The sequence below is a fragment of the Sinohyriopsis cumingii genome, chromosome 19, assembly GCF_028554795.1.
Source record: "Sinohyriopsis cumingii isolate HCF-2022 chromosome 19, ASM2855479v2, whole genome shotgun sequence".
NCBI classification, from domain to species: domain Eukaryota; kingdom Metazoa; phylum Mollusca; class Bivalvia; order Unionida; family Unionidae; genus Sinohyriopsis; species Sinohyriopsis cumingii.
In genome coordinates, this window is record NC_142979.1 from 58,354,743 (window position 1) to 58,376,567 (window position 21,825).

At 35.8% G+C, this 21,825-nt stretch overlaps 1 protein-coding gene across 1 annotated transcript in view; it reads left to right on the forward strand.

Annotated features, from left to right (window-relative positions):
- Window positions 1-258: 258 nt before the first annotated feature.
- Window positions 259-21,825, forward strand: part of LOC149775769 (uncharacterized) — a 54,940-nt gene continuing 33,373 nt past the window's right edge. The window contains exons 1-5 of the mRNA XM_089943417.1: window positions 259-396; window positions 6,731-6,861; window positions 8,174-8,285; window positions 14,539-14,687; window positions 20,182-20,242. Of these exons, the coding sequence (XP_089799543.1) occupies window positions 322-396; window positions 6,731-6,861; window positions 8,174-8,285; window positions 14,539-14,687; window positions 20,182-20,242 (528 nt within the window). The 5' untranslated portion in view covers window positions 259-321. The remainder of the gene's footprint in view (window positions 397-6,730; window positions 6,862-8,173; window positions 8,286-14,538; window positions 14,688-20,181; window positions 20,243-21,825) is intronic.

Below are 21,825 nucleotides of genomic sequence, written 5' to 3' on the forward strand. Positions count from 1 at the left end.
GCATTATTTACAATCAACTGTTTTAATTTATTGGTTTTCTAGCGAAAGTGTGTATTCGGCTCATTATGTATAAGATTCTCCATTTTTAATGTTTGGTTTCAATTTTACTGCACATGTTTTATTGCTTAGAGCTATGATCATAGAGCGTGATAGAAAAGTTATTATTGAGTACAAACATCTTACGTATATTTTAATTCCGTTTGGGGGATTACTTCCGTTCCAGTCCGTATTGGTGATTTTATCACAGATTTAGGTGAACATATAATTCGGATCTCACCAAATCTCTTCGGCTAGTGATTGAACTCAAAGACGGCTGTTGCAATGGGCATTGTGGAAGATATAAGAAACACCAAGAAAGGGAAACTTCCCTATGAAAGAGATCCAGCTAGGCTAAAGGTACAACAAGCAGAAAAGTCAATCTGTAACAATATGTCAAAGAGAAATTCACGCCTGTCTGTTAATGTCGGTCTTCAAAGCGCAACAAGGATTTTCTTTACGAAATGGAACGACATTGAATCATACAAATATTCTTTTTAGTAGATACCTTTTGAAATTAATAACGTCAATATAAATATTGTGTCTGGTATAATTATACTGGCATACCGCATTCTCGCAGAACTAACCAATAAACGAATAATAAATTAGACAATAATTTACGTCTAATGAAAGTTGCCTAGTTTATGTAATCCGAGTATCGTCTGACTATTCCCACATTAGTTTTGATAATAGGACATTTCTTTTGGAGTGGAATGTCAGTCCGAGACCATTGCCTATCGAAAAGTTGGAATTCGCCGCCTCCACTTGGTGTCAGCAATTTATAGCTGCTTATTAACCAGTGTTACGAAACACCCAAACTGTTTAAATTGGTGACAATGCTTGGCAGCTTGTAATAAATAATAAAAATAGTCAACACTTTCCCAAAGTTTCTATCAGTCAATATTGTTAAACAGAGATCGTCCATCATAATTATAGTAATATCAGCTACTTCAGCACATGTGACTAATAAATTGGGGGCCCCGAGTGGCCGAGTGGTCTAAAGCGCTCTTCGTTACGGATCACTGCCATCTCACCTCTGTCTGCGGCGGTTCGAGTCTAAGATTCAGCCAATGTGGGCATGTGAGAAAGCCTGCCAGTAGCTTCTCGTGGGTCGGTGGTTCTTTCCGGGGTTTTCCGGGTTCTTCCTCCACCATTAATACTGGCCGCCATGTATAGCCTATCGTGCTGAAAAATGGCGTTAAACCCCACAACAACAACAACAACAACAACTAATAAATTGAGTCAGCAAAAGCTATTTTCTATGTTTTAAAACTAAGTCAGGGGTCTAAAACTCAAACCACCCTGAGGGTTGCACGAGACCATTAATGATGGTCCAAGGACCACACCACCTTTGTCATCTCTCATGACACCTTGTGACGCCAATTATTTTGAGTAGCCACAGGATGAGGCTTGGCAGGTCACATGCTTGAGACCCCTGCTTTAAATAGAAACACAGTTCATCAACATATCAAATATCACCTGTTTCAACCCAACAGCTGAAAATTATCCAGACATAGGTATTTTTGAACGATTCACAGAATTGTATTATACCAAATAAAATAAGTATGGTTCACACAACCATATTATACAGTAAAACCTGTTATGAGAGACCGCCCCTTCTGTCAACCAAAAGCGGTCTCTCAAGACAGGTGGTCTCTCATAAGAGGTGTGTGAAAATGGACTGGTTTTCAGGGTCAATAGTTAGCATTGTTGAAAAATAAATAATACCCATACTCACTGTACATGTATCATATCCTTTATTCATGAATCTTGTTAAATAATGCATGCATTCCTCTCAAAATATCTTTATATAATAAAGATATACATCTATCAGACAATGAGAATAAAATTTATATTTCAACATCACATTAATATCTACAAAAAATGAACAGTTAGATATGATGTATATATCTTATTTTATACACTTATTCACTTGTTTTTTTAAAAGAAATCCATTATACTTCTTTGTTCACATGTTTTACTCAGCTATTTGGTCTGAACATGTATCTCAATTATTGCCTTTTCCTGAATCAACTTTCCACTTACTGGTATGTTTTTACTCCTTGCAACACAAAACCACTCCCATACTCGCTCATTCAGATCTCCGTAAACTGTCCGTCGTGCCGTGGCATATTTCCTCTGTGCTTGTGCACCTTTCTGCCATTCGTTTCTGATGGACTTCTTGTCTTTGATTACATTTTGAACTTGCGTTTTACCGACGCTTAAGCTGACTGCTATTTTGCGAGTGGTCTTGCCTTTTTCATTTCTTTCAATGACATTAATCCTTTCTTCCAGTGTTAAAATTTTTCATTTTTTCATCGGAGATTCTGCCGTTGTTATTAGTGTTGACGTTATAAAGACTATCGGTTTTGTTCAGGTTTTGGGGAATTGTGGAATAAATATATATTATGTACCAATGAATGAAACTAAAAGACATAATTAACTCATCAGGAAACAATACTGTACATTTATTCTGAGACGAAGTTTAAATCATTAAATCAACAGCGTTATAGCTCGATAAACAAATGTTCCGACCATCTGCACCCACGTAAATAGATTGTGGCTTGGTGAAACACTAACAAAAGAAATAAAAAATAATTTTAAAAAAATCCGGAAATGATTCTCACTTACTAGTATTAAAGACAATGAGCTCATTCACCCTCCAGGCATTATGGATTAACTGGAAAGAAAACGACGTACTCAAACCAACAGTGAAGCCCTTTCAAACGATTTCTCACTTGGACATAAGGACTACCGGCGTTTTGTGAGTTTTCATACAGATAAAGAAAAAATACAAACCTCTAAATTGACTGCGTATATCCATCATTACTCCCTTTGATGTTACTCTTACTGGCTATTCACATGACTTCGGCACTACAATGGCGGTTAGTGACATGTACTTTAGTCTGGTTTACTGCAGTTTACTAAAGACACCGTACGCTGGAGTTGTAAATTTCACAAAACTGGTACTGTAGCAAGACAAATTATTTTTAAATACTTTATTAGAGCAATCTTTGCTGTTTATGCAGTCTTTGTTACAAAGGATTAAATGATGGTTAGAGGTGTTTATCCCGATATATGGTTGTTCAACTATAGTGTTATTTAATGTGCATACTACATTTATCCCGAGCTCTAGTGTTTACAAAGGATTAAGTTAAGGTCAGTGGTGTCAATCTGTTTTGATTTTTTGGCGATGCGGTCGTTCATAGCAGTGTCAAAATGCATATTTTGCCAAGAAATCGCGGTCGCTGTTCGCGTTCAGCAGGTGGTCGTTCATAACAGAGCGTTTATATAGTAAAATCGATCCGTGCATTACGATTGTGGTCGGAAATGACAGGTGGTCGCTCATAGCAGAGGTTGCTCATGACAGGTTTTACTGTACAAAGAGAAGTATGGTTCACACAACCATATGAATCGGAAGAAAATATGATAACGGAAAATAAGATTGGTTCACACAACCATATGATACAATGAAAAATAAGTATGGTTCACACAACCATATGCCACAAAGTAAATTAAGTATGGTTCACACACTATGTCATATGGTGAAAATTATATATGGTTCACAAGCATGTGTCCATGTAAACATTACACAATATACATGGCCCTAATTCAGGAGTTGAGAAATTATGTCATAATTCCTCATCCTTCTCCAGAATTATACATCCCTATTCAGAAATTCCTATGATGAAACAGATACACTGTTGGTTGAAATCGCTTCACTGCCACACTACAGATCATAGCCTCACCATCCTGGTTTTTCTAGCCGACCTATGATTTAAAAGAGGTACATTTACTTACCATACTTTTTGAGATGCCCCCTCACCTTAGCCTGGTTAGTTCTAGTGTTGTAGCAAAATGTATTCATGAAGATATCAGTAGCTAGACAAACAAACTCTTGCCATTCACAAGCATGAGTTTTGATAGCTGATTGACCATTAACCCTTTCCCGAGTAAGGTAGCAACTATCACTGCCCAGTTTCCGCATGCTATCCTTTGATGATAAAAACATACAAACTTGTGTTTCGAAGCATTAACAATAGTATATAAATAGCAGTTTGTATTTTAAGATCAGAATCTGTGATCTGGCTATATATTACCTGCCTCTTGTAAACTATTTTGTCATAAAATTAGTTTGAAACTGTAAGTGAATCAATAGGCCTAACAGAAAATAATGGCGGACATTGCTAAGTCTGGGATGTACCAGTTTATTAGATTGTCTGTTTACTGACTTGGAACATACTGAAAAGTAAATGTGCTTTGTCATTCGTTACGTGATTGTGCTATATTTTTCCACTGAAATCAGACCAATATGACCTGTGACAAAATTATTGAATATTTTAAAGCTGTGTGTGTACATATTTTCGATGGAATCACTTGTATTGTGGATTCAATGTATATGATGAGGTTCGCGGGTGAGTACACGGTGTTGATACTCTATTCATGCTATACATTAGACATTTATATATAAACAGGATTCATGTATATGTACCAATTAGTTCCATCGAAAATATGCACACACACAGAGATTTAAAATATTCAGTAATTTTGTAACAGGTCATATAGGTCTGAATTCAGTGGATAAACATAGCACAATCATGTAACGAATGATGAAGCACATTTACTTTTTAGTGCATCCCAAGTTGGTAAAAGTTAGTTTGCATTTTAAGCTGCCATTGGTAGCGTTTGTAAGCATAAACTTTTCCTGTGCATAAAGGAACTTTCACGGCACAGTAAAGATGTTCCAGTCACGTTGGAAAATGAAAAAAATTCATCAGATTCCATAGCTTTTATTTAAGTTTGGTAATGACTTCCTTTGAAGAAAAAGTTCTTTGTTTTTATTGAAAATTGTAGTCAGCTTTCTTTGATGAAAGGTGCATGTGTTACTGAAGTCACCACTAAAAAACAGCTTTGGAGAACCAAACAAACGCCTGTTTCTTATGAAGACGGCAACATCAAATAATTTTCTTGCATGATTGAGACTGATTTGTTTTTCCATTTGCTTAGTACGTTTTCATAACAGTCAGTGCTTCAAAGGTAATCTGTTTCCTTTGAAATTTCAGCAAACTATTTTATCTGGGTACATTTTTAAAAAAATATTGGCCATCGTTTGGTTGATTGTTGTTACTGTTCCTCCCTGCCTATTGAATAGACTAACAAGTAAATTTTATTAAAAAATTATTTACATTTGTGGTAGTGGAGTGGTGCTGCCTTCCGCGCATGTGTCAGAAATTTAACGAAGGGTCAATGGACGATAGAGACACAGGTGTTCTGGTCTGATGACAAAGATTAGTACAGAAAATGTGAGTACATGTATTCTGAAGGATTTAATTTTGAATGAAGAGAAGAGGAATTTTATTAACCATCAACATACAAATGTCAGTCTATGTAAATATATTAATTACTAGCGAGCGGCCAAAAATCCGACGAAAGATAGATTACGAGATAATGTCTCATTTGGTTGATCTCTGCTACCAGAAATGTCAACAACAAAAAAGCAGATATCTCACAACATACAGTACTCATGCTAGATGCCAAGATAAGGGGATTATGATATAACAATGCACTATAGATCGTTTGTCAGTATGGACCAAGAAATTGTATATGTAACAATAGATAAATCACAGTGCATTTTATATAAAGTTTGCGGCTTCCTTTCATAGGGCCTGTGAATTTCTCCACTCCAAACCATTAGTATATTCAAGTTTAAACAGCCAACAATGTCACCAATTAAAAAAATCTCCAGATGGTATATTTTGCTGCCAATAAGGAAAATAAAATCGCAGTTAGCGACATTGGTGAAGCCCTACATGATCCCAGAATAAACGTTTTATACATTATTTTTCATACTTTTAAAAAGGAAAAACTACTTTTTGTGTATGAGAAAAATACATATAAAATTTCAGGAGCCACACCACAATCGTCTTGTATTATTCATGTGCGATCTCTTCCCCAGAATGATAATAAACTGTTTACATTTTTGTTCGTACTTTTAAGAAAAATGCTTTTTTTTCATGTGCGAGAAAAATACATGTATATAAAATTTTGGGAGCCATTCCATGACCATGTTATATCCAAATTTGTGTTATAACGGAGCATGCTACAGCGGGGTCACACTGTATCTTGCCGCAAGCAGCCTATGATGAGATGTATGTATTCAGTCACGCAAAAACAAGAAAGAACCACCCTAGGTATTGCTATATGCATCTGTCGAGTCAATTAACCACATTATTCTTAAGGCATACCAAATTAATTTCTTGCCTTATTCCGTGACAGATTATGTGCTATAAAACTGTTTCCATATTAGAGTTAAGATAAACTGAATAAATAAGAATGAAAAAAAATCAGATGAAGTAACTTTATTACACCTAAAATGTTGAATACAAATCAATGACATCTTAACAGGTAGTCTGAAAGTATTTTTGTTGTCTCGTCATGGATGAGAATAAATAAATAGGTGCTAAGTATTTGTGAGCAATATGAATACTGAAAATACATCCAGTAAATCACATAAAAGGGCACTACCTACCACTGAGAGACCTTCTAAAGATGAAAAGACCAAAATAATATGTGAAAAAGTGTACCAATTCATCCCTAATGACTACACTTGCCATATAGATCTTTGTATGAAAAAGGTGAAGAAGATAAGGCCCACTTGTGCTTCTTGTTTTATTTCTTTTTTTCTTCTTCATAGCATTTACTGGAAGAATCACCACCAGGTATACGAAAACCAGCCACATTTGCTGAAAGACCCATTGTTGATGAGGAAGAAAATGAGGAAAAGAAAGATGAAGAAAAGAAAGAAATTAATGATAATAGATCCAGGTAAAAATAAAACATGCAGCTATTTGAACCTGATACTCTTTTGCAACTCATATTTTACAGCATATATGAATAAAGATGTTCATATCAAACTGCACTTTGGTTGCAACAGTTTGTTCAAGAAAACATTTTTATGTATGATTTATAACAATATAATCTCTATGGGGATTCAGCAGAAAGCTGGAAGCTTGTTGAAAACTCTCCCCTACCACATATAAATTTTAAAATCAATTATTGCCTACCAACTCAAAGTAGATAAATACAATTATAAAAATATACTTGATCAGTTCTAGTAAATGTATATATCATTGTTTTAAGGATTGTTTAATGGTTAAAAAAGATGGAATACTTGTGGTTGTGACCTTTGTGTTTGTTTTAAAATCATTTTGATAATTTTGTAAAGGTTTGCGCTGCCATAAATATTTGCATATAAATTTTGACAATACATTGGATTGCTGGATGGATAGTAATGTCTTAGTTATAAGTTGGTTGGATAATATAAAGAGAACACAATGTCTCAGAGTTGTATTTTTTTTTGTATTCTAACAGAAAGTGTTCATCTGTTTGTACTTTTCTGCGTGTGCAGTACCTAATGTTATAAATAATTTAGGAATAAATCATTATTTAAGCTACTGTATTCGGCTGTCTATCATATATGCTGAACTTGCTCCACCCAGTGACCAAGAAATTAACATGAAAGAATTTTCTGTTTGTCCTGATTCAGGTACGTTTTTAAATTTTGAATGGATGGATTACTAATTATTACAATTGGTAACATGTTCCACAATTAAATTGTGGAAGGCAGAAATGATTTTTGATAAAGTATAGTTTGGGACAAAGGAGGTGGAATAATATTCAGTGATCACATGCTGTAGATATCATTATTAACAACAAGAGTTGCAACTTGTGATGAACACAGTTTGCATACCAAAACTTTGTTGATCTGACCTACTCTCCAGGATTTCATACAAATTGCCTTAAAATTGTGTCAGGGCTCTAATTCAAATATCTTTTCACCTATTACCTGAAAGTAACTCTACACTTTGTAAAAATCTTTCTCATACATCAAAATCAAGTTGCTGTGACCTAGTGAATGTACATATGGCTTCTTTGAAATTGCTTAAAAATCAGTGGCATCCTGCATAATTGTCATGCATACATCTGAATATCGGTAACCTACTTTCACATTTTTTAAACACTGCTTTGAAAATATTGATTCATGTGATAAAAGTTGGAGAATTTTGTTGTACCTTCACAAATAATCCTTGTTATTATTAAGAATTGAGCATAAACTGGAAATTTTATGTATTTTCAGCAAAGTTGGTGCAAAAAAAGAGGCAGTAACTGTTTCCGTAGGTACTCCAGAATATTGCAAGTCCAGACTGGCTGTTTGCAACTATGAGAAAAATTTGGACATTATTGCTAGGGTGTGTATGAATGTCGTAACGAAAATTTGTATCCTTTTGGTTAACATTGTGTATATGTCATAAAGAAACACTGTTTTTGGAAATGAATTGGTGATTATCATGAATGATAATACCTTCTTTTCATTTGTAAAAATTGTATGCACTTTTAATTGTTTGATATACAGTTTGTTAACTCCCTAATAATGGAAAGGGAAGAAATGATTATTTTCACACTCTTTTTGTTGAAAACGGGGGATATTAGATAGGGCCATTCCATTTTTCCATCCTTCTGTTTGTTTGTCCATCCTGTTTTCATTTCTATGCAACAACTACATTAATACATTTCAATCTAGTTTGGATTACTGGTTGTTGATGATGAGATTTTGGCAGATTTTAATTATCAGCATTAAATGTTAATATTTAGCAGCACGTGATATCATTATTATTATTATTATTATTACTTGACAGTAATAAATACTTTAGTTACTGACACAGTATACACTAATCTTTCCCAAGGCCCTTGTCATTATAATATAACAGGAAAGAAAAATAATACGACACATACAGGCTTTGTTTCCAGTGGTAGCATACTTTTATACAACCTTGAAATAGCCTTGTATTTCAGGGCTTGCCTTGAAAAACTTAATGAATTTTGAAAAAGTTGGTTTCATGCTTAGGAAGGTCTTAAATTTGTTGAAAAACTCAATGAACTTTTCCCAGAATTCCTTAAATTTATCTGAGTCACAAAATAATTGAAACTGAATAAATATATCAGCTTTTAAATTAAAATTTGTTTTTTGTTGTTTATGTAGTTTTCAAACATAATGAAGAAATAAATACCGCCATGTCGGCCTGTTCTGCACGTCAGGTAATTCTGCGCAATGATACATCATTTCTGTAAACATTTGATCATGTGCTATTTTGGGTCAAAAATCCATTTTGTGTCCAGAAAGAAGAATCATACATTAATTAAGAAAAGTGATATTCATAAAGTGTACAAAAATATCCCACATTTAGACTCAAAATGCACATAAAAATGTGATTTCTAAATGGCAGCGTGAAGACCCACTCCATGACCTTCTTGAACCTGTAACCCAGAAAAATTGATTTACTATGCATCTTTTAGAATCATACAAATAAATACATTATATAAAAGATGGAAATGTGTACCTTAAAACAAAACTGTATTTCCAATTTTGCAAGTTGTCCCACATGTACAAAGTCGTGTGCTACCCAACGTGTCTACTTGCTGCTAGAACATAAATTCTCAACAAATTCCCCGGCATAGTCTGTTTCTAAATTCTGTAGTAATTTTCCCCCATCAACAAGATGTTGTAAACACATTACATCCTATTCATTGTTGTTTCTCTTCCACGTAATAGCTTATTTTTCATAAAATGTTGAACTTTACTAACTTTTTTTTACAAGATCGGTTTAGTCTGCTTAATATCTCTTGCCATTTATTGGCATTTTTGCATTGAATTTTGTAAAACTAGCTATAAACATGACCTAATTACTCGACTGAACTGCTGACAGAAACAGTCCAAAGTAATATATTTCATTTCTATAGTAAGATGGATAAGCATTACATCTTTTCAAAGCTATGCGCAGAATAGGCCGACATATCGTGAGTCAGGAAAACAGGGGAGTGGTATCCCCTGTGTCCAAAATTAATATTATTTTGGACAGAATATTCTGGTGACAATTGCATCTTTTCAAATGGTAAGTATTGCTGTATTTTATTTTTGCCAATTGGTCCAATTCGGTATGTATTTTGCTTGAATATTGAAAACAAAAACCTTAGGTGCACAGAAATGCCAGACAGCAGTGTATATAAAATGGGAAGATGTTGAGGCATGCGTGTGACACATGTAATGACTTTAAAGAGTAGCGTTCATTTGCTGTATTGGCACAATAATTAGTTAGGTGGGGTTTCTTGTTTGTTTTTTTAATATACTTTTGCACCCATTTATATATAGATAAACAATGTAAATTATGCAGAAAATTCAGTTTTAGTAAGAAATAGTACTCCCTGAAAACTGCTTGAAAAACAACTTTCCATGGTTGTATGAACCGTGGGCAGGAAACATTCATAATAAATAGTGAAACCCTGCTATGGAACATGTCTTTATAACATGAATTAAGATATAAAATAATAGTGGCATGGCTCCTAAAATGTTACTATGATTTCATACAGTTCTTGAAGTATTACAGAGTTTTTGTACCAAAATGTGACATGTATTTAATATTTTGGCAGGGCATATTGTATTCATGAAAAAATGTCTTATCACTGCTTCTTTCTTTATACGAATTGTGTGGTGTGTTTGGCCTTATCAGTAGAACAAACAACATTATAAAACAGCAGACCTGTGTCTGTTATCTACTGTTGGACTCTACTTATATGTCAGTATAGGCAGTAAATATCGGTCCTCATATACAGAGGTGTGTGGAATGAAAAGAAAAACTGTCTGTAAATCTTTCATTTTGCCAGTTATTAAAAAAAGAGGAGAAATGAGGAACTTGTTCAGTAAATGATTGAGTTCTGAAGCATCATTAAACTGAATTGAGCATTTCTTTTGTAAAGTCAGTTTATATAAGGAATATTGCTGTCAGAAATTTTCAAATGAACATCAGCACATTTAAATCCACTGCCTCAAAGTAATACCAGTAGTTTTTAATAACATTTTCATTTCTACAAGTTATCTAGTTCTGATTTTCTCACTGTACAACAATCTGTCTTTAAAATTTTTACATTTTCATCAGTTTTCTTAAATAAGGCTCTGACAGTCCTTGTAATTTGTTGGTAAAGCAAATTCACTGCTAGTTGGATATTTACCCAATTCTTTGCTCGTAAGATTTTATACTTTAACTTCAAAATGTTTCAGATGAGTTATAAATTCTTATCTATACAGCATCACATCTTCCAGACTTTTGATACTGTACCTGTCAGATGCATGGTGGATGCCTGTTCATTCATGTACATTTGTTTTGCAATTTGATAATAAGCATTTTCAAATAATTTGCTGTTTAATAGTTTTAAACCTTTTGTATCTTATCATAGCCAGTTCAAACAAGTGATGTATAGTCTTCTGTACTGTACTGTACTATGTTTTTCTTCATGGATGTACATTTTTGTGGCTTGAAGGGAAATTACATTTTTGAGAGCACATAAATTTGTGGGTTTGAACAGGGATTCTATAATTTTCATTTAAAATTAACTGTTGCATCTTTAAATATATGGTTTGTGGAAACCAAACAGATCAATGGCTGTTGGTACATTTGACAAAATAAATGTTTCACAGTATATAGTAGAAACAAAAAAAATCAATGGCAGTTGGTACACTTTGCAAAATAAATGTTCCGTAGTATATAGTCAAAACAAAAACATCAATATCTGTTGGTACACTTCGCAAAATAAATGTTTCCCAGTATATAGACAAAACAAAAAAAATCAGTGGCTTTTTGTTCACTTCACAAAAAAATGTTTCACAGTATTAGTCAAAACAAAAAAGTCAATGGCTGTTGGTACACTTTGCAAAATAAATGTTTCACAGTATATAGTCAAAACAAAAAAGTCAATGGCTGTTGGTACACTTTGCAAAATAAATGTTTCACAGTATATAGTCAAAACAAAAAAAATCAACGGCTGTTGGTACAGTTTGCAAAATAAATGTTTCACAGTATATAGTCAAAACAAAATAAAGATACATGATATCAACATTATTAGACAATGTAGTAAATAAGTCTTTTCTTTCCATGCCAGTTTCAGTACATGTATGAATTTGCATTTAAAAGCTGATTTATATCAGTTACCCAGTGAACAACATTGTGCTTACTTGGGCCTCTTGTTTGCATATATTTCCTCAACCCTGCCTCAGCAGAATGAAAAAGTTGATACAGGGTAAGGATACATGAAGGTCATTAAGGTGTGATATAAGTTCATTTCGTTGACTCTCATCAGAACAATACTGTGGCTTTGTATTTGTTACATAAACATCTTTAATATTTTCAGTATATTTTACTCAAACAGTTTGAATAAATTTCAAAGCAGATAGGTATCTATAGAAGTTAAGTTTAATAATCTAAGAATATCCACATATAGATGTCACTGAAAACACAAACTTCCAGCATTCATGTGCAATATGAATGTGTCCATTATACATTCATTTCAGATGCCAGAATATTTATTATGATGAAATGGATAGGCAATAAAACATGGAAGTGATCTAGTTGTTATAGGTTAATCTTCTTATGTCCGACGTTGCCAGGAATTGATTGGATAGAATCACCATACTTCTAGAAGTGCACCACACCATATAAATATTTTTTAATGATCAGGACTTGAGATTATGCAACTTTAAACTTTGTGGCCAGAAAATCTTTACATATAAATATTCTAATTAAAAGTGTTACAAATCCATGGTCTTAAACTAAGTATCAGAAAAGAATGAAAAGCAACAAGTTTTGTAAAATTCAACAAATAATTTATTTCCCTTGAATAAAAATGAAAATTTAAACAAACTTAACAGTATTGTCAATTAAATCCCACATAGTCCTAACCATTCTATTACAAGTCCAAGTGTATGAAGTTCCAACTGAATTCCACTGGTATTCCAAAAATAATTCCGATATTGAATGTGTTGGTGTGCCTGTAATCTTGAATGTTTCAATGGCCTGGAGTTTGATGACATGCTAAGATTTTTTTATGTATCACAAAAAGGTTTAATGGCCATGTATTTAGATCATAAAACTCTGACCTTTATGGCCAGCAACTTCAGGGAAAAGTAAATTGTGATTAGCTGAGAGTGGAAAGTTAAGGTCAAAGATTTATGATTTCTGGACCAGATCACAAAGTTTTAGCGCTATGGCTTTTATGATTTTTGAGCCAGGTCTATGTCTTTTAGTTATACCACTGTTATGATTTTTAGCCAGGTCTCTGTCTTTTAGCTATGCCACTGTTATGATTTTTGAGCCAGGTCTATGTCTTTTAGTTATACCACTGTTATGATTTTTAGCCAGGTCTCTGTCTTTCAGCTATGCCACTGTTATGATTTTTAGCCAGGTCTCTGTCTTTTAGTTATACCACTGTTATGATTTTTGAGCCAGGTCTATGTCTTTTAGTTATACCACTGTTATGATTTTTAGCCAGGTCTCTGTCTTTTAGCTATGCCACTGTTATGATTTTTAGCCAGGTCTCTGTCTTTTAGCTATGCCACTGTTATGATTTTTAGCCAGGTCTCTGTCTTTTAGTTATACCACTGTTATGATTTTTAGCCAGGTCTCTGTCTTTTAGTTATACCACTGTTATGATTTTTAGCCAGGTCTCTGTCTTTTAGCTATGCCACTGTTATGATTTTTAGCCAGGTCTCTGTCTTTTAGCTATGCCACTGTTATGATTTTTAGCCAGGTCTATGTCTTTTAGGTATACCACTGTTATGATTTTTAGCCAGGTCTCTGTCTTTTAGTTATACCACTGTTATGATTTTTGAGCCAGGTCTCTGTCTTTTAGTTATACCACTGTTATGATTTTTAGCCAGGTCTCTGTCTTTTAGTTATACCACTGTTATGATTTTTAGCCAGGTCTCTGTCTTTTAGCTATGCCACTGTTATGATTTTTAGCCAGGTCTATGTCTTTTAGTTATACCACTGTTATGATTTTTAGCCAGGTCTCTGTCTTTTAGTTATACCACTGTTATGATTTTTGAGCCAGGTCTCTGTCTTTTAGTTATACCACTGTTATGATTTTTAGCCAGGTCTCTGTCTTTTAGCTATGCCACTGTTATGATTTTTTAGCCAGGTCTCTGTCTTTTAGCTATGCCACTGTTATGATTTTTTAGCCAGGTCTCTGTCTTTTAGCTATGCCACTGTTACGATTTTTTAGCCAGGTCTCTGTCTTTTAGCTATGCCACTGTTACGATTTTTTAGCCAGGTCTCTGTCTTTTAGCTATGCCACTGTTACGATTTTTTAGCCAGGTCTCTGTCTTTTAGTTATACCACTGTTACGATTTTTTAGCCAGGTCTCTGTCTTTTAGCTATGCCACTGTTACGATTTTTTAGCCAGGTCTCTGTCTTTTAGCTATGCCACTGTTACGATTTTTTAGCCAGGTCTCTGTCTTTTAGCTATGCCACTGTTACGATTTTTTAGCCAGGTCTCTGTCTTTTAGTTATACCACTGTTATGATTTTTTAGCCAGGTCTCTGTCTTTTAGCTTTGTCACTGTTATGATCTTTGGAATAAGTATTAATTTGCTGGGTGTTTTTTAAATCACATTTAGGAGTCCTGCCTGGCAAAGCAACAAGAGTTTGTGGAGCATGATAGGCATTTATTAGAAAATGCAGAGAAAAGACTGAAGTCCATGGAACGCCAGACCCAGTTGAATATAGCTCAGCAAATACTTCGCATAGAGCAGCAAAATATTTCAAAGTAAGTCCAAGTTACTCAGTTCATTCATGGATTGATGCTGAGGTCAAAGGGCATGTGGAAGAATCATTGTAGATTTCATAGTAGATTTCACATGGCTGACAGTACCCCAGTGATGTCTAAGAAGGAGACATATAGTTCTGCCAATATCTGTCATGTCACATCACATAACATCTGTGTGAATTTAAGTTCTGCTTAGTAATTTCTCCTTTGAATACATTCTCCAATCACATTACATTAGGAATATTAGCCTGCTACCTTGCGAATACATGGATGGTGCTAGCTTAAAAAAGTTGTTGCAAAAAAATCACCAACCTCAATATTTTGTTGCCAATTTTCAAAACTTTTGTTGACATAAGCAGATGTTTAGATAAGTAAGGGGAGGGCTGAAAAAAATTGAAGTGAAGTGAAATTTTTAAGAGATGACCTGTTGCCAGTGACTATGATTTACAGAGAAAAAAGGCAAATTTTGATTCAATGAAGACAACTAGTCTGAAATACACTTGTATATTGACAACTTACATTTGTGTAGGACACTCTACAATGTGTTAAATAATATACATGCATATGAAAAAACCACGAATTCGAGTATTTGATCATATGTTAGAAAATTCATTTATCAGTCAAATCCTGTTAGAAAACACAGCTAAAATGTATGTATAAAAAAAACGGTATGCCTCGTTTGATCTATATCCCATTGTCAACAAACACATTTCCCGAAACAGTTCCGGGCCCTCTGATATTTATTATTCTGGTAGCACATGGTTGTATAGTTGTTTATATGATACATGTACTTAAATTGGCCTAGATTTTGGTCAGCCAGAGACAACTATCATGATGCCGAGGCTACCAAGGGAATGAGGCTATTTATAGGGAAATGAAAATTTGTGAACAAATTAAAATAGTTTAACATTTTTGCAAGAAGTTCCCACTTCATTTAACTCGATGGCCAGATATCATTTCAAAATATTGGAACTTTAGTTGGTAGCGATTGTAAGCATGAACTTTTTTGTTACAGACAGGAAACTTTCATTGGTGGATGTTGGGGAGGAGAGGGAGATGCCATCTTTACGGATGCATCTCCAATTGGCAAAGATTATGGAGACTAATAAATGGCTTTTGGTTAGAATTGGCAACCCAGGCATGCTTCAAGGTAGGAACAATCTTCTCTTCTGGCTCATCTAGGTTTTCTAGTGAACTGGGGAAAGTCCGATCTTCATCCATCACAGAATGTTGTCCATCTGGGTATGGAGTGTTTTTACCAACTGGAATCTTGTGTAGCTTCCTCGTGTCCACGTCAGCAACTTAGTAGCACTGGTCAAATCTGTTTCTGACGAAGCTTGGATTTCTGTTCATTTACTGAGGCAGCAAACCATATCATGCTTGGGTGCTTTTTGATGCACCCCTTACAGATGTCACTGCTGAGTCAATGGCACCCCTTTTCAGATCCCCTCAATCAACTGATCCAGATCATGCAAGAGATTCAATCCTTCTTGCTTCCATGGGACACCCTAGGTTGGCTGTCCTGAGGGATCCTGATGAAGAAGCCTCAAGCAGAAATAACAGTTTGCACCAATGCCAGTATGTCCAGTTGGGGCACCTACCTGTTGCTGGACTTTACCACCATAGGCAGCATGTGGGAGCCAGACGAGCAGCCTCTGCACGTCAACATCCTAGAAATGAAGGCTGTCATCAAGGCCTTTCACTTCTGGGAAGATTGACTCTCAAGCAAAATGGTTCATGTCATTGGATAGTGGTGACTTACCTCCTCAAACAGGGGGGTACCAAATCACCTGACCTGTGTGTCCTTGTGTGGCAATATCTACACTGGTGTGACAATCTCCATATCAGTGCGCAAGCTAGATACATACCTGGCATTCTCAATGTCCTGGCTGACACCATATCCAAGAGAGACCAGGCCCTTCACACGGAATGGTCTCTCAACCCAGCAATCTTTGACTGGGTCTACGGCCTTGGGAATGACCAATGATTGATCTTTTTGCGACAAGGTGAAACCATAAGTTGCACACCTTCATCTCTCCTGTTCCAGACCCAGAAGCCATTCAATCAGTTGGGAGGGGTTTTGGGCCTTTGCCTACCCTCCCACAGTCCTCATACCAAAAATAATTCAGAAGTTATAAGGTCAGAATTGCAAGATGATTCTGATTGCCACTCTCAGATGGGACAAGTCCTAGGTCACCGATCTACTTGATCTTGCGATCTTGCAATAGATCTACAAATGAAGATCCTCACCAGTCTGAATCTCCTCATGCAACCACAGTTGAGGGTGTACTATCCCTGCCCTTACCATCTTCTACTACATGCTTGGCTCTTATCAGGTCAGCGGGGGCCCTGAGTGGTCTAAAGCGCTCTCCATTACGGATCACTGCCATCACGGATCACTGCCATCTCACCTCTGTCTGTGTGGGTTTGAGTCTAGGATTCGGCCAATGTGGGTTTGTGAGAAAGCTTGCCAGTAGCTTCTCGTGGGTCGTTGGTTCTTCCCGGGGTTTTCCCGGGTTCTTCCTCCACCATTTAATACTGGCCGCCATGCATAGCCTATCATGTGCTGAAAAATGCGTTAAACCCCAGAACAACAACAACTTATCAGGTCAGCCTTGTGAGTCCAACAATTTAAACCTTCATTTGTGGAAAGAATCTCATGAGCAAGAATGCCCTTCCCTCTGAAGGCGTATGAGAGAAAGTGGCGTGTGTTTAAGGACTGGTGCCAAGCCCATCACATCGTTCCTTTATGTGCCTCATTCCTTCAGTTGGCCTACTTTTTCCTCTGGCTCTTTGAGGCAAAACAGTTGGCTCCCATCACTATCAAAGGCTGTTGATCTATGATCTCGGACACATTCCATCATCACGGCAGATGTGACATTGGGTATTATAAGGATCTCTCAGATCTGTTAGCTATTATCATCTCCAACGATCAAAATCCAAAAACATTATTTCCAAAATGGATTTGTCCTTTGTTCTTACTTGGCTTAATGCAAGTTTCCTGATAGCTTAAGCCTCCACATGCAGGGTCAGTGAGCTACATGCTCTTTCAATTGACCCAAACTATCTTCAGTTCAGATTGGATGGCTTGGTAGTTCTCTTACACAACCAGGCTTCATTGCCAAGAATCAGTTGCCATCCATAGGCAACCAATGAGTCATCATTTGTCCTCTCTCCTCCAAAGATAAGTCGATAGCAGCAGCCATGTAAGATCCTGTCCATGTCCACAAGCACTACTTGATATGTACAGAGACAAGTCATGGCTTGCACAAATTCTCTTCCTCCTGGTCAAGGCCAGAAAACAAGACATCACCCCTCACCTCAAGTCCTTGCTTCATGGCTGAAGTGAATTATATGCTTGGCATACCCTGAGATCTCTCAAGATCAGAGTCACCTCATGGGGATTACAGCTTATGAGATTAGAGACATTTTTCTGAGCCTTGCTTTCGTACGCTGTTGGCCATCATGATACAGAGTCAACCTTCTTATGTTTTTACCTTAGAGATTTAGCGTCACAGAGACAAATGTTGGATCTGGTAGGCCAGTGACAGCAGCACGGACGGCTACCAGACACAACTAGATCAATCACCATAGTTCATTAGTTTCATCAGTGAAAATTTTGGTAGGTGAGAAGATCTCAACTTCATCTTCTCAGCCATATATATGAGTCCAAGATCAAGGGATCTCAGGCTGTGTTTCTTGGGTCATTACGAGAATGGGTTATCTTTCATATTAAGAATGCATCCACTCATCTCCAGAAGGATACCCGAGGTAGAAGCTGGATGCTCACATAATCCTAATGTAATTTGATTGGGGAACATATTAGAAGGACAAAGAAAATTTTTAAAGTAAACTATGTTTCTCCAAGGATACTTATCCAATCATGTTACTTGAAAACCCTCCCCTCCCAACCACCCCGCCATGTGAGCATCCACGTTAATGTCTCTCTCAGCTAAAAACTGGTGACACCTTGTGGTATCAAGGGGAGATAATGGGCAAGAGCTACTGCATTTTTCTAAAAATAGAAAGGATAAGACGTTTTTCATCTTTTAGTTGGGCTGGATTTACAAGGTAGCAGGCCATTTGCTAACATAATGTGAATGGGTAAGTATTCTCGGGGAAACATAATGTACTTTAAAAATTTGCTTTCTAAAGGAATGAAATCAAATTTGGTATGAGAAGATCAGATTTGATTCTCACCGTTTTCTGACAAAATTTAGAAGAGTTATGGACCCAGTCTTTGACTTTAGATTATTGTCCTTCGGTTGCATTAAATTATGGTGTGCAATGTGTCAGTTGTATAATCTAGACACATTTCTAGTTGTACATAATCATATTTTGTTTACCTGTTTGCAAACTTGCACGACAACAACTTAGAATAATTTAGATAAGTCGGTTATCCTTTTAGTTTTATCATATGTCCCATGTCTTGAACTATATAAACTAATGTATGCACACAGTACCCATCTTCTCATCCACTAATTATTTTCAGATAGTATGCATGTATGTGGGTGGGTGTATGTACATACTCATCTTGTCTTCATATCTGTCTATATCAGTGAAGGTTCACTCTACATTCTTTAGTATCACCAAGTTCCTATTCATTCTGTCCATGTATATCCTCATTCTGTCTGTCTAGCTGACTGTATCAGGCAGTGTTTTATGTGATGATTGAAATACCATCAGATCTTATGACCATATGTAGACAGATCATTGCCACAAAGTAGCAGAATATATCTGGCTTGCTTGATCTTCCAGAAGACTGGTTCTAGACTTCCTGTAGTGCAGGCATTTCTAGAAGACTGAAACTAGGTTGCCCTTGAATTCATGTAGTCCAGGGACTTGCAGTAGATTGGGTTTGGGCTACTATTGAATTCATGCAACCTAGGGACTTAAAGAAGACCGAGTCGGGGCTATCATTAAATTTATATAGCTGAGGGACTTCCAGATGACTGGTTCTGGGCTACTGTTGAATTCATGTAGCCTTGGGACTTCCAGAAGACTGGGGTGGGGCTACTGTTGAATTCATGTAGCCTCTGGACTTGCAGAAGACTAAGTCTGGGCTACTATTGAATTCATGTAGCCTAGAGACTTCCAGAAGACTGGGCCTGGGCTACCATTGAATTTATGTGGTCCAGGGGACTATTGCATTGTGCCAGGATTTATCCTGCTGTTTTATTTAAGATCAAAGCTATAAAATATTTTACATCAGAGAATAATTATTGATATGATGAATTTTAATAAAGGTAACATTATTCTTACAGTTTTATAATAAAGTACCTTATCTGAACTACCAAATTTTAGCATGACTATTTACAGTAGTTATTTTCCTGGTAGACTACTATTCTACAGATCTTGAAACTATATTGTGGCTATATTATTTTGGGGCTTGTTAATTTTTGTTTATTACTTTCCATTTTACCTCAAGTTCTGTTTCATATTTGATGGCAATCTGATGTTTTACCTTTCATTAAATTGTTGTTGTTTTTAACAGGGCTCAAGAAATTGACAGACATCATCGAGAATTAAAGGAACACCACCTTAAAAGAAAGCAGGTAAGATATTATCATAGTTATTTTGAATGCATTTCTATGCCAAATCTATAAGAAAACAGTGCCCCAGATAACTTTTAATTGGGTATTTCACTCATAAAATTAAAATTGAATGAATGTGATTTTTGCACCCAACAAATTGGGTATTTTTAAAAAAAAACGATTTTAAAGTATACACTAAAACAACCAATTTAACTTACTCCTCTCTGTATCACGTTTCCAGGATTGTTTTTTTTCTGACAGGTCTCAATTGATTTGGCATCACATAAACTGGATCCAGCTCTAAAATTATGGGACTGGAAACAGTAACTATAACTTTATTAGAACTGTTGTTGTGGTTTTCACATATATGCATGTCTACATCTAGTCAGTCACTTTACATGCAAGTAAGCTTCACCATTTTTCTGGGCTTGTGGTCCTGCATCAACCTTTCTTTTCTTCTCTTTTTGATCAACCAGAGTCTGTTAGGCTTGAACAGGATCAAAGTCTCTTACTGAAGGTTCACACATATTGATGTTGAATAAAATGTCCAGTTTCTCCCTCTTCAGGGAAGATATAAAACTCCATGCAGTTCTGATAGCTAAAACTACTTTAATACTCTATACTGACAATTATCGAACAGAGAACCTCTTTTGCAACTGTAGACATATTGGGGTAGAGTCCCATGTAAAGGAGGATCATTATCTTGCATATTTCACTTTCTCCGAGTTGGGATTTATGGCCCTTTTATAATTGCACTGAATTTTGGCCACTCCTTGAACAGTGCATTTCAGCCTGAAATTGGTGCAGTATCTCTGATTCACTGAGGTCCTCACATAAATGACCTTGTACAATTTTTACTTTCTTTTCTGTTTGATATGAATCAGCCAAAGGCTATGTAGCCAGCTTACTGTTGATTTCTAAGAAGGAACAGCAGGTGGGAGGGTGAACAGACCATTTGCTGGAATGTACATTTATGAAAAATAAAGCTTTCTACGAAAATGAAAAATGCAAGCATATTGACTTCAGACAGAAGCCTTTAACCAAAACCAAGAGTTTCTCTAATTGGGTTAGCTCATTTTGTTACTTTCTCTTTGTCGTTCATGTTTTCAAATTTGTGTGTTTGTTTATCCACTGGACACTCATTGTTGGTCACACCCTCCCAGCTGCTGTAGTGTGTGAGTAATTAAATCATTATTATATCAATAATGGAATCTCGCAAAGCTAGATTAGCTCAAGAACAACTAGAAAATCAATTAAGAAATATATTCCTGTTTGTGATGATGTCAAACAACAACTACAAGCTCTTCAAGAGTCTGAGGTGTAATTTGCAGAAGGTGCAGAACAATTATTTAAACCTGTTACAGGGGCTACCAAAATTCTTCTTCCTACCTTGGAGCAAACAGCTAAAGCAACTGGAAAAATAGCAGCAAGAACTAGAAATACAAAAAAGATTCTACAAGAACTTCCAGCTGAAATAGCTGCTTCTCAACCACAATTACAAGAAGAAATACAACAAGTACTTGAGAGTGTTGACAAAGTTCATGCGGAGATTGGTGAGATAAGGGATCTTGTTAAGCCAAAACCAAAACCACCAATTAACTTAC